This window comes from Centroberyx gerrardi, chromosome 14 (assembly GCF_048128805.1).
Source record: "Centroberyx gerrardi isolate f3 chromosome 14, fCenGer3.hap1.cur.20231027, whole genome shotgun sequence".
Taxonomy (NCBI): domain Eukaryota; kingdom Metazoa; phylum Chordata; class Actinopteri; order Beryciformes; family Berycidae; genus Centroberyx; species Centroberyx gerrardi.
The window spans coordinates 6,975,239-6,989,974 of record NC_136010.1 but is presented as its reverse complement, the minus strand read 5'-3'; the positions used below and the strand labels follow the sequence as shown (position 1 = coordinate 6,989,974).

General features: G+C 38.5%; 1 protein-coding gene across 1 annotated transcript in view; it reads right to left on the bottom strand.

Moving 5' to 3' along the window:
• The window catches only part of LOC139930445 (piezo-type mechanosensitive ion channel component 2), a 47,656-nt gene extending 41,225 nt beyond the window's left edge, over positions 1–6,431 (bottom strand). Inside the window, exons 1-5 of the mRNA XM_078288238.1 lie at positions 6,368–6,431; positions 3,836–3,931; positions 1,052–1,153; positions 324–369; positions 3–162 (exon numbers count right to left, since the gene is read on the bottom strand). Coding sequence (XP_078144364.1) covers positions 3–162; positions 324–369; positions 1,052–1,153; positions 3,836–3,931; positions 6,368–6,431 — 468 coding nt within the window. The remainder of the gene's footprint in view (positions 1–2; positions 163–323; positions 370–1,051; positions 1,154–3,835; positions 3,932–6,367) is intronic.
• Positions 6,432–14,736: the final 8,305 nt, after the last annotated feature.

Here is a 14,736-nt window from a genome sequence, read left to right as displayed (position 1 = left end):
ACCTCGGCGTCAGAGGGCGTGATGCCGTTGTCATGGAGACTGATTTGGGGTGCGGGGCGCAGCAGCTTCCTGCACAGCCTCAGTACGAAGAGGGAAGAGACGAGGAGACCCACGTCTGGGGCCAGGAGGCGCGCGACGTTCCCTGGTTCCACCAAGCTGAATCTGGAAACACACACACACACACACACACACACAAAGGCAAAGACACAGGCACACACACACATACTCACAGATAAGTCAGTGCTGATGCAACAGACTCTGCTATATTAATTATTTACTGCAGTATATTGGATTTTGGGTTAAAATGTTTAAGGCATCCATACCTTACAATGCCCAAATGATAGAGGAAATCTTCCCAGTAGCCGCTGACTGTTGAAAAACCACAATACAGTAAATATGGTAACTGATCACATCCAGCTTCGTCTTTTCTGTGTCTTTTTCATGTAGTATTGACAATCAGTTGATCAGCTGTTAATGATACAAACACATGCTAAAAATAGACATGTTGAAATAAAACAAATTGTGTTGAAGTGAACTGAAGACACAAAAAGAAATGTGTTGGAAAACGCTCACAGTATTTCATCGCTGCTGGGTAAGAACCTCATAGATCAAATTTTGTTGATTTTTCACGTTTTCATGTTGCTCATTTTCATGTTTTTACTTCAAATTGAAGGATTACATGCTCCTCTGTGGGTTGAGAAAATTCTACAACCCTTTTGAAAAGGTTTATGAAACTTTACCAATCTTTATCAGTTAGATAAACTAAAAATAATGCATGGTTGTCAAGCTAAAAATAAAGTTGTTTTTATTCCTGGACATTTTGGAGATAAGAGGTTTTCACCCAACAAAGGCAATTTGTTACAGATGACAATACGTGTGTTTTCTTTAACACTTAATTTTCCCAACACATTCATATGAGTTTGTTCAGGGCCAATTCAACCCATATTTCAGGCACGTCTCTTTTTGAAGTGCATACACAAGACTCAGGTGCCACTTTATTTATAAAAACACAATTTCTTTGTACTGTAAGCGCCACTTTTATTGTGTTTACCATGCAGAGGGATGTAGGTGAAGGGGATCTGCATGAAACACTGCAGGGTGAGGAACGTCAGGCTGGTGTAGACGATCAGCAGGAGGAACTGACCCGTTTTACCTGAAGACAACAGAAAACACGGGTAGAAAGGAAAGTGAAAGTTAACAAACAGATTATGAAAATGCACTGTAGTTTACTGAAGTCATATATACTGGATGACAGGCCTTCAACAGAAGATTAAAGTCATGTCATGGTTAAATCTGTTGTGTGATTTTAAGTGTGATTTTGAGTGTGATTTTGAGTGTGATTTTAAGAAAGGATAAAAGTTTAAGATGTGTCCAACATATGCATGCACAACAACTACAACAACTACAAATGCAGGCATGCGCACGCATGCACACACACACACACACACACACACACTTTGTAATTGATGGACCTAATGTTTCTCTTAGAGACATTTTGCAGTAGAATATTGTCTCCCAGACAGTTTGGCAGTATTTAAAATTGAGGCTACTTCTTTCTCTATGTGAGCACTTTTGCAGATCAATAAGCAACTAAAGTAAGATATGTGGGACTGGGTATCCAAGTGCTTTCTTGTCATGCAGCTGGACTATTTAAGTGTAAAGCCTATTACATATAGACCCAGCATTTCTTTTACACAAAGGGTCAAAGGCCAAAATCGGTCATGGCCATGTTTCTTTTAGGTCCTCAGATGACTTGGTCCTTAGAAGACCGGGATGTTTCAGTGCGACTGGGATCCAGGATGAGACTAAATTAATTCAGTTTGGGTCCACATGGTTTCATACATTCACACCTGTGAATTGTCCAGTACACATAATCAAAAAAGGAACATTTTTCCTTTTCCTTATTGTATGCATAAAACTTTAATAAAGAAAAATTTGATCCCAAAAAAAATAAAAATAAAAAAAAGGAGTGTCCGCTCACTATTTATAGGTGATTTCGAAGACCATGTTTGGTCGAAATGTTATTGTCACAGTCTCTTTAATAAATTGTATTTTTTGGGAAGCATAAAAATAGTGAGCGGACATTCCTTTTTTGATGATGTGGATTGCTGTTTGTTGTCGAGCTGCTATGAAAAATACTTTTGGATGTGTGTGAAACCTTTTCTAATTACCTGAATTGCCCAGTGCAACCACCATTTTCTACTTTCTAGTTAAGACACTCAACAGTCCCTGCTGAAGGGGAGGAGAGGATTACTCCTTCACTTTCCCCACCCAGGTTTTCCCAGCCAGTCTGGGGATTCAAACTGGCAACGTTTTGGTCACAAACCTGCTTCTCTGTCTAAATTTTGGCCTACGATGAAGAGCCAGCAATGAGCAAACAGAGATGAGTTTGTTGATTTTTGTTGACTTACCCTGATATTTAATAAAAAGCCGAATATAAGGAAAACAGTGTCAGTTTCCAGTGTGTAGTAATATGGCTTTGATGGGGTAAAATAATAAATGAAATCCCTCTTTGATAGACTGCATCTATCCAGAAGAGCATCTGTATCTCGGTCGCAAGTACTAGTGAAAACCACTGCTTGTTTCTACCTCTATATAATAAATAATAATGAATCCTTACATTCTCCATAAAGATGATGAATGATGATGATGAATGAAATGCTGGATAAAGGGTAGCATTGCGATTAATTTGTTTCCCAACTAGTATAATCTCAACAAAATGGCCTCACTCCACAGTTTGAGCCTCATAATCAAAAGCGCGGAGAAACAAAGCATTAATAGCTGATATGGAGCAACATCAGCTGAGCCAGCAAATGTGTTGTTGATGTCCAGGATTTTTACTAAAAGCTTCGTTTCACTTATACCTCTCTCCTTCCCGCTAAGACCTGGGTAATCACACACACACACACACACACACACACACTCACAGGGATATGTGGACACAAAAATCCCATCCTGCAAATGCATACACCCACACACACACACACACACACACACACACTCACAGGGATATGTGGACACAAAAATCCCATCCTGCAAACGCATACACACACACACACACACACACACACACACACTTGACCACTTAGCCCAAGGAGAGCGAAATCATATCAGGGCGATGAAGATAACCATGGGATCTATGAAGCTTTCAAAGACAGATTGCTGAAAGGCAAACAGTTTCAGGTGGAGGGACGGAAAGCAAAAAAAATAAATAAAAAATAAAAAATGGGATCAAAACGCTGACATCACATCTTTTAATTCCTCACAGTAATTACCAGGTTATGTATAATTGATTTGACCGATCCAACCACATCCCCTTTACAAAGTACTTTGAGGGAGGGGTACAGATCCTTTAATTCATCAGAATGCGGTGATCAATACAGAGAAAGCACACAAGCAGTAGCTACACACACACACACACACACACACACACACACACACACATATACACACACACACACACACGTACACACACTTCTGTTTTACTTTCTCCCTTTCTTTCTCTTTCCTTTCCTTTCCTCTCTCTCATTTCTCCACCTCAAACGTCGACAGAACACCTTAAAGTTGACGTTCATAATTTTTCTAACGTCATCAATAGAATGTATGTGTGTGCGAGTGTTTTGTGTACATGTGTGCGTGTGCGTGTGTGTGTGTGTGTGTGTGTGTGTGACTACTACTACTGCTGGTGCATGTGCTTTCTCTGTATTGATCACTGCATTCTGATGAGTTATATCTATACCCCTCCCTCAAAGTACTTTGTAAAGGGGATGTCGGTTGGGACCCTGTCCTGTTATGGATCTGGTATCATTTGTTTTTTCTCTGTGGGGCGCCGTACCTTTCATGGTGACCAGCGTGGGGTTCGGCAGCAGGGGCAAGGCGAGGAGGAACAGGAAATACACCACCGACAGACCGCTGTAGCGGAACGAGGACGCTGAGGGAGAGAGAACACACACAAAATATTTAAATTCATTCAATCATCTACAGAAAATAGACTGTTATATAGTGTGTAACTCTTTGCTCACGCACTGGATCACGCTAACTAGTTGAAAACATCATAAACAGTTAATAGGGGCGATATAGTTATTCACTGAAGGGAAAAATCCAGAATTAGCTATATTTTGCAAGATATACTCTTACAAAGTGATAACATAAAATTAACACAAATTATCGTATTTTAAAGAAAATAGATAGTATGGATAGTTTAGAGATATTTAAAGATGCAATGCAGGTTTTTTTTTTTTTTTTAAATATGGATATATAGAGTTTTGGAAATGAACTCTTCAAGTGATGTAAAGATCAGGAAGGTACCAAAAACTTAATATCAATGTTAACGTATTATTATTGCGTGGACTCGAGGAAACAGCTGAAGGTCTTTGTAAATAGATAAATAAACTGAACTGAACTTGTTTTACCGCAGGTCTTCTAAACAAGCAAGCAAGTTGCTAAGTATTGTATCTTAGCATTGTTAAATTGAAAAATATGGAAAACCTGGACTGAGTTCAGATTTGTATATTTCTTGGCTGATACAACAGTATTATTGAATGCTAAATACTTCACAATTTTTAAACTATATTTCAATGTAAAACCCCACGGTTCAACATGCGGACATACAAGAATATGTCAATCCCTGACACAAATCATCAGCCATCAGAGGAAATGTCAAACATGGGCGTGACAATACAACTGAGTCAGCTTCACCTCGATCACACTGTCCATATATTGATTACCAGGAGAGTAAACAACATGTACATGATGGATAGACTTGTCCATTCACCACAACAACATCACAACAACATATGTGTCCCAGAGAGTTACAACGTACAGCGACTCTGACAACTCAGTTCAGCAGCGCAGACACACAAAGACAAGACCTCACACTGTGCAAAGGGACAGTACAAGATATACAGTATACCAGTGGTTCTTAAGGTCCGGTCCGGGGACCACCAGGGGTCCTTGAGGGGGTTCCAGGGGGTCCCCAGCAAATTGATTGAATTGTTAAACTTCACCATTATTTCATTTAAAAATAATTTAACACAATTAGAGAATGTATAAGAATAAGTGTTTTGATCATAGTTTCACTGTTATCTCTCTTCCTAGAATACAGATAGTTATGGAATTCTGGACAAAATCAAATATAACAATAAAAATATTCTCGGATTTGAGTTTGAGAGACAAAATCTCATCAAATGGGCGTCTGTGGCTCCAATGTGTAGTAAACTAGGGGTCCTTGATATGAAAAAGGTTGAGAATCACTGCAGTACACTATACATATCACAGTACATATAACAATACTGCATAATTTTATCTGTATGTATGAAGTCTGTGTACTCCGTCTCATTTCTTTGGACAGTCGATGAAGTTTCCAAGATTGATTTACTGAACTTGCATGCACAGGCCTGAACTGGCAGCACTCGCTGCTCTTTGCAAAACGTTGGCTTGGCAGCAACGCTGAAGCACATCTCCACAACTCATATATTATAAAACCTGAACGCACCTAATAGAAAGCCATATTAATCCCTGAGGCTGAATCATTGTCGTCCGTTTTCCCCAGCATGCAGGGAAGGGTGAGAGAGAGAGGGCAACAGCAGTAACTTACACATCCAGCCCCACTACAATGACTCCAACTCATCATATTAACCATAAACCACCCTCAATATATCCTATTTCCACACAAGGAACCAGCTGTAACTTATACTAACATGCCTTTAAAGGACAGAGAATGCTAACCCCGACGCTGATACCACACAGGAATGAAAGTCACCACAGAAATGCAATTTGTGGCATTCAGTGAATTACAGGCCAACCTACCAATAGAAGAAATAGTAGTAATTAACTGTATAAAACCATCTGCAGTACAATGAACCTCAACCCACAGCTTCTGCCTATTCAAAAAAAAGAAATTAACGCCACACATTTCCCCACTATTTACTATTTTAGTGATAAGAGGTATTATTAGTACAATTAGTATTTTATATCAATTACTTCTCCTGTTTTTGTGTCCCTTCATGATCTTGGTTATCTTGTTTCTGTCATTGACTTTTGTCTTTTTCATGATCCTGAACTCTTTTCAACCATGTTTGTAAAGCACTTTGGGTTACACTGTTGTGTGAAATGAAAATATGAAGAAAATGTGATATAAAAAATGGCCAGGAAAGCATATTTATTAGTATGTTACAGTATAGCATCTCCAAACACAGCTTCTACCCATTCAGAAAAGTTAAACATCACCTAACAACTATTCTCATTCTCACAGAAATACCATTTGAACCATAGTATCACCTCTCACCTCTCTATCTCACACAGAAATGCCATTCCTATCACTAAACATGAGTATTTATGGAATAATAAGACGGACAGGTCGACTCACCAGCCAGCAGCAGAAGCGGCAGCACTAAGTTATAGAGCATCCCCACTGCGATGTCCCCCGCCATGTCTCCTCCTCACTGTCAGACACACACACACACACACACACACACACACACACGGCTCCTCCAAACACACACTATCAACCTCTGGACGTCCCGACAGACAGGTGAATGTGGCAGCGCTGTGGAGGGAAAACTCCCACCCGCTCACACATCTCTCTGAAGAAGATGTACAGCATGCAGCATCAGTTAGAGCATCCAGAGAGAGAGAGAGGGGGAGAGAGAGAGAGAGAGAGAGAGAGAGAGAGAGAGAGAAAGAGAGAGAGCAGAAAAATACACCGGAGAGTCCAACGCTCTGATGGTGAGCGGCAAAGTGAGGAAAATCAGAGGAGAGTTGAGGATCTTGGTTCAAAAACTGTGATGCTAAATGCCCTCCTCTCTTTCCCTGAGTCTCTGTCACGCCCTCCCTTCCCTCTTTTCCCTCCCTCACTTCTCTCTCTCCTCTCTCCTTTGTCACACTTTGTCTCTCTCTCTCTCTCTCTCTCTCTCTCTTTCTCTCTCTCTCTCAGGCATAATGGGTTGTAACCCAGCATCAGTGTTACTATGCTGACATCGAGGCTAATCTCACTCAGGAGAATATCCGCCAACATTACATGATCGAAGAAAAAAACAGACTTCCACGATTTCCACTATTAGATAAAGGAAGAGAAAACAAATGGCAACAACAAAGGGCAACAATGACTTTTCATACACAATGTTACAATTTATAATACAACATACTATGGCAGTTTTTGATTGTGCTTGTGTTACGAGTGTTAAAACTGTCTTTGAGTGCATATGTGCCTGCCTGCGTTCATGTGTTATTTCAATACTAATGTCTTCATCTTTATTTCTGATTTTTTTTCCTGATCTGTATTTCCGGTGTGACTGAGACTCGCAGCCTGTGTTTGTTTCCTCGCAGCCGCGTCAGGCTGGCTCATCATATTTGCGCTGTGGGGCGAGGGGAAGTGTATCTAATATTCATGGCTGTGAGGCCATTAAGAGCTGGTGTGACTACAGAGGAATGCTCAATGAAACGACTGGTGCTTGCAAAAAGGCTAACTTTACTACAAAATAAACTAAAGCAACAGTTTGCACCATCTTTTTAGGGAAAATCCAGCATGATGTTTTGTGTGTGTCAGATGACATTTTGTAATAATAATTCAAAATGCTAAAATAGTCGGTGTGACGTTTTGTGTCTGCTAGCAGGTAGGAGGAGTTAGAGGGAGGGAGCTTGGAGTTACAACAGGATTTACTGTTTTATCACCAATAAGAGACATTTAAACAAGTTTCTGTGAATTCAATTAACAGGTACTTTATGTATAGGATTCATGGGATGCCATCATGGGAATACAAGACGTCCAATACAACCACGATGGCATGTTGTAAGCACCTGTCCTGTCACAGTATTTAGACCTGGAGCAGCTTGATTCAGATACACAAGGCTCAGGTGCCATACATGTAGAAAACTGTCAGTACAAACACCAGCAACCATTCGACTGCTAGACTGTCTCCTAAAAAAAAAAATCAAACACAAGAGTAATGAAATATTTACATGTTAATTTTTTAGCCATGACAAAATGTTGTGATTCTTAATATTATGCAATATTGTGATTCAAAACTGCGATATATTGTAATTCATCATTATAAAATTCCAAATTCAATTACCCTCATGAGTAAAAGCCTATGGAAGAGTTACTAGGTTAAATTAAAGGGAATTCAGACTGTCAGCGCCTTGGCTTTACAGTAAACTGTTGACAGTGTAAACATCACTGAGTCGAGAATATCAAACATTACAAGACTTACTACAGATCCTCCCACAGTATATGGACAGAGTTAATGACTGTTGCAATATCATTATAATTTAAAAGGTTGCTACATGCAACACACTGATATTTCAATTTATGTGATGATGAACCATTTTGTAAACTCAGTCGTGTTGCAAAGAAGAAGCTGTAGGTTTACACAATTCGAAATAACATGCAAACACATTATTCCAAGGTGTTTCAAATAAAATTAGAAAACTGCAGAAAGAGACACACCCACAGGTCAACCTTGTAAATCTATTAAAACAGTCATTAATCATCAGCCAAGAGACACAGCATGTTAATACGATAAAGAAGAAGAAGAAGAAGAAGAAGAAGAAGAAGAAGAAGAAGAAGAAGAAGAAGAAGAAGAAGAAGAAGAAGAAGAAGAACAGCAACAACATGAAAAAGTACAAAAACAAGAAGAAGAGGGAGAACAACATTTGTGCAGCTCTTTTCTTAACAAATTTACAAAATGCTAATAACACTTATTGTAACTTCACATATTTATTGATCGTCAGCCATGGGACACAGCATGCTGATAATAAGATGATGATGAAGGACAGCAACAACAACATGAAAAGGAACAAGAAGAAGAAGAAGAAGAAGAAGAAGAAGAAGGGGGAAAACTACATTTGCACAGCTCTTTTCTTAACAAATTTACAAAAAGTTAATTCCTGTAAAATCACACATTTATTGGACTCCCTGTGAAGCCCAATCAAACCAACAAACCAACCAGTCGTCTCTAATCTTGTTAACTGAACCTAACTGAACTAATAAATTCCTTCACTGCATGGTTGTGTGTAGATTATCGCAGACACAAGGCTCCTCTGTGGGCAGATAAACCCTCTGACTCAATGAGAGGCAGAAAACACACTCAATTACTCCTCAGCAGTAGATCTAAATTGATTATGATGAGAATGAGTGCTGAGTAGGCAGCTAGCATTTCATTGACAGTGCAGTTAGAAAGAGCTGCGAGCGGACGTACTGTAAAAAGGCCTTGTGCAGGGGGAGAGCCATTTGTGTGTGTGTGTGTGTGTGTGTGTGTGTAAGTGTGTGTGTTCTTGTATGAATGTCCCCACAAGGATAGAAAGATTAGGAAAATCTTCCAAAGTGAGGACATTTTGTCGGATCCGACTTCTCTAAGGAGCTAGTTTAGGGTTAGGACTCGGGTTTAGGGTTAAGATTATAATTAGGATTATGTTTAGATTACAATATGGGTTAAAATTAAGGTTGAGGTTAGTTTAGGATTAGGGCCTTAGATTTAGATAAGAATTAGGATTAGGTTTAGATCAGAAATTCAATTAAATTAGAATTAGGATTCAGTTTAGGTTAGAATAAGGGTTAAAGATAAAGTTAGTTTAAGATTAGGTCATGGGTCTAGGTAAGAATTAAGATTAAGTTTAGATTAGAAATGAAATTAGTATTAGGATTAGGGTTAGATTAGAAATTAAATTAGGTTTAGATTAGAAATTAAATTAGGATTAGGTTCAGATTAGAAATTAAATTAAATTAAATTAGGATTAGGTTTCAATTATGTTTTTGAGTTATGGTTAGAATTAGGGGTTTGGGAATGGATGTGGCCAATGAAGGTCCTCACAAGTATAGTAACACAAACATGTATGTGTATGTACAGTATACGTGTGGTTTTCTGTGTGTGTGTGTGTGTGTGTGTTTCTGGGCATGCATGGGTGTTTCTGTGTTTATGTGTGTGTATGTGAGTGAGTGAGTGTGTTTCTGTAAGAGTGCATGCAAGTGTTTCCTATGTATTTCTCCGAGTGTGCGTGTGTGTGTGTGTGTGTGTGAGTGAGATTCTGGGCGTAGATGGGTGTTTCTGTGTGAATGAGTGAGTGTTTCTGTGAGAGTGCATGCAAGTGTTTCCTATGTATTTCTCCGAGTGTGCGTGTGTGTGTGTGTGTGTGTGTGTGTGTGTATGAGCGTGTGTGTGTGCACTTAGCTCAGTAGGTCACGGTGATGACGACTCCTCTGGGTCAGGTGGGAATGGTCAGCTCCATTACCAACAGGCAGTAACTCTAAAGGCGACTAACAGCCAAACTGAACTGTAAATTACAATTAGAAAAAAAAGAAACTAGAGCAGCGGTTCCCAAAGTGAAGTCGGGGGACCTCCAGGGGTCTCTGAGGTTATTCCAGAGGGTCCACAGAAAACAGTTAGAAAAGAGTTTAATTTCACTATTATTTCAGTGGTACAATTAGCAATTAGTTAGTGCAATTAGCGTTAGGGATGGGACGATATATCAAAATTCAATATATCATGAGGCAGAAAAATGAATCGTGATATTAGCTCCATTTTATCTGCTGTAGTAATCACAAATGAGACGCTTGACCATCACAATTTCACAAGCTCTCCATCTAAATGATATTATTTGCACTTTGTAATGACAGTTTTAAATTGTTTTTTACATTCTAGCAGGCCAATGGCATTGCTAGAAAGATGTGTCTCAGAAATCTGCACAGTCAGACTTTGTTGTCATTGAACTTTTATTCATTACATCGTATCGTGGTCGTATCGAATCGTGAACCCCATATCGATTCGTATCATGAAATAAGCATATCGTCCCATCCCTAGTACTGTATAAGGACTATTTTGCTCATAGCTTTCACTTTCCATCCTATTCGTATCACCTCACCTACAGTACAGTTATATGATTCTGCACCGGGTCATATCTAAAAACAAAAATCTTCTCAGAGTTTGGGAAGTCCTGATATGGAGTACGGCTTTAATTACACCTAAGAGAATCTCTCCCATCTTTGAGCATCAAATTTGAGCCAGGTTTCGTAAAACGTCACATGCTGCACTTAAAGAACAGCTTTTTATTGATCATTCTGTCCCAAACTGGTCGTAAGCGTCATAAAACAAGAAGTTGACATCATGATGCTATCTGAACTGACCCGACGTGGTGAAGTCCATAAATGTCAGGAATTATTTGTAAATGCTGTTTTTCTTTTGACACAAGTCTGAGTGAAAGTTACATGAGATGTGCAGTCCCAAACTTGATGCATGCTACATCCTTTTTCAGAGTGGACTCATCTGTCCATCTCTCTTCTCTGTATTTGATGCAAGCATGCTATATCCACTTTAAAAAAAAAAAAAGGCATTATAAACAACATGTGCTAGTCTGCGACCCATTTAAAGAAACTGTAAAACATCCTACAGAGGGAAACATTCGGGATTGGAGTCAAATCACTTTTAACTCATTCCAGGAAGTCTTAGATTATGTATTCCAGAACTGCAGAGGAAGTGGGGATTCATCTTCAACTTTACTTGCTGATAGCCAAATGAAAATGAGACTAAAAAAAAGAATGCTAAAAGAAAAATAAGTCAGTTGGTTTATTTTTTAGTGTGCAGTGAACCTACCTACGCATAGGACACACACACAGTTTGGGTAACTAATGTATATTATGTATCTATCTATCTATCTATCTATCTATCTATCTACAGTATCTAATTGTTACTTGATGAATTGATAGATATACAGACCTACATACTGTACCTACATGCATGCAAACAAAGTTGGAGGTATGAGGCATGACACTAATGGTTTTCATGTTAGTCTGGCAGATGGGCGGCCGCTCCTCAGAGATTTTCACTAATTTGCCCCGGAGCTCGGGGCAGAAGACCAGGTCAGCACCGCAAACCCCCCGAGGAAGACCAGAGGAGTCAAACACAGAGCTTTTAGTCCGCTCACAGATACTGTACATCTATTTGACTTTTACGTTACTGAGTCAAACGGTGCTGACTGGTCCCTCTGACCTGGAATTTGTCTTGGTGATGCATCAGAGTGGAGTATATTAAAAAGTAAAATACGGTAGTGAAGGAAAAATAATTCTGAAGAGGTAGGCTATAGCAAGGATTTTCAAATTTCTAATTTTGTTTTTATAATTCTGATAATTGATTAATCGGTTTAATTATCAAGTAAAAATATCAAAGATTTGCTGGTTATAGCTTCACAGATGCTAAGGTTTGCTGCTTTTCTTTGTTTCATATCATTATAAAATGAATACTTTGGTTTTTTTTGGCTGCTGGTCAGACTAAGTAAGCAATCTTGAGAATCACTTTGGGCTCTGGTAACTAACTTGTGATGGGCATTTGATATTATTTTTGACATTTCATAGTTAAATGCTAGAACAAGTTATCGAGAGATTAATAATGAAAATATTAATAAGTTGTAGCTCTTTTACTCTAACAGCTGATGAACATCAACAAAACTTTTGGTCTGTTACAGATAGGCTACAACTTTCACATTACCACGCACATTAATATTAAGCTGACCTCAACAAACAATACACTTCAGTTTATAATTGACTGAGTGGGTTGTTGCCAGACTGGTAAATGCCAGACCTGCTGGACAGACACTTGGCTTGGTTTGGGTCGGGGGTCGATTCCCTTTCAATCCAGTCAACTCAAGGAGGATTTTACACTAAATTAAGAAATTACACTCAATCTTTGTCCTTCAAAAATGCTTTATCATTAGTAGCCGAATATAATAGTGGAACAGCAATGGAGAGGACAAATGATCCAATTAATCTCATTTTATTTTTCTGTTCTTGATTAGATGTTCTGGGATTTCCTCTCACAACCTGCTCAGACAAATTCCAAAAATAAAAGTCCTGTACAATTTGTAAGAACATTTTGCTATGCTGAGAGCCAGCTTCACTTTGCAAAGTCACTTGAGTAAATACTTTTTTTTATCACAGATTTTGAGAACTGTATGTGTATTATGATGAGTTACTGAGTGTAAAGGTGCAGTTGCCCTGAGTCTAGAAGCAAACTGACCCCAAGCCTGCTGCTCACAGCCAGGACAGTGCTGCCACCTAGTGTTCAACAGACCTAACAGCAAGACAGGGGATGGCCTGCTTCTGTTACTATAAGGAAACTTTTATAGAATTTACTATACTGAACAAAAATATAAACACAACATGCAGCAATATTAAAGATTTTACTTGGTTACAGTTCATTTAAGAAAATCGTTCATTGAAAATCATTATGGGGAAAGAAGAGATGCTCACTAACAGGGATGTAAACAAAGTAATGCACAAAGATTTGAGTGAAATAATTATGGGATATTTTATTTTAACTCATGAAACATGGGACCGAAACTTTACGTGTTGAATTTATATTTTTGTTCAATATAGAAGTTGAGTGTTTTCATATTAATATGTGCATTCACTTCCATGTCTTTTTATTTGGGGAGTCTTTGTTAGCCGGGACAGCAGTTAATTTCAAGCTAGGTTTGACACCGTGAAGATTAAAGACGACGAAAAAGTAGTAAATGTTCAAAAATCCAATTACATAAGGTAGGCTATGCATTGAAAAATGACTGGGGGAAATGTAAACTAGACTTACACAGCAGTAAATGGGCTTTAAATTACCAGTTTTGAGAGCATGCACCTTAGTTTGAAGAAATGTGCCATATATCAGGATAAAGAAAATATAGTTGCTAGCAGCAGTGAACAAGTTACCTCAGCGTGAGCGTGACAACGAATGCAGAGTTCCCTGGTTGTCGCAAGGCATTGTGGGTACTGGAGTCTTTGTTATTATCACAACACAACAGTCAAATGTCTGAATTTTCTTCAAATCTCAACATATCAACATGTGGCTTGGTAGATTTCTTTAAAAATATGTTTGTGACCAGCCTGTAGAATCTCAAGTGGATTGATTAGTTTGTCATGATTTTGAAGCCAGTTCAACTTTTTGTGCACATTTTAAAAATTGATAGGTTAATAACTTCCTTTCACTTTACACAAACCAGAGCCATATAGAGAGAGAGTTGCGTCAACGGAAGTCCAAAATGCTTGATCGTCACGTGATTCACGTAGCTTCAGATAGTTCCAGGAAGTACTTGGCGGGCAATTTGAAAACGTAAATACAGAGAGACAGAACTGCGATTTTTGGTAATTAGTAGTCAATAAATGCATTGATTTACAATATTTATATACAATATTTATATAGCACACCGACATGTGTATGTAGTTACATCAATGTTTTTTTAAAAAGTAAAACTTGTATGGTAGTCAAGAGTAATCGCATCCTAATGTTTATTGATATATTTAAAGGGAGGGGAAGGGAAGGAATGTTTCAAAATTCAGATTAGATTAATTTTCTACCATTTCTTTAATTCATGGTGGTTTCAGTAATCCCATGGTAACTGAGGGCCTAAGTAATCTTAATGACTTAAGCAGAAATCTGCTTATTAAAAAGGGTACATTAAAACACATCCCATCCAGACAGGACAGGACACATTAAAACACATATATATTTATACACATATAAATATATATATTTTATGTATCTTTTGTCTTTTTACTATGCATTTATTTACCGCAATGAATTCATTAAATAAATCTCTAATAAACTCAGAAACATGAATAGCATGTCAAGCAGGTTGTCTGTGCCCTTTCCTCCGTGTTGTCCTTGCATATAGTCTCCACCATGGTTTGCTGTGCTGCATGGGGATGCTCCAATCGCTCGGAGAAAGGAGTACAAATGTACGAATGTATTTTCACAA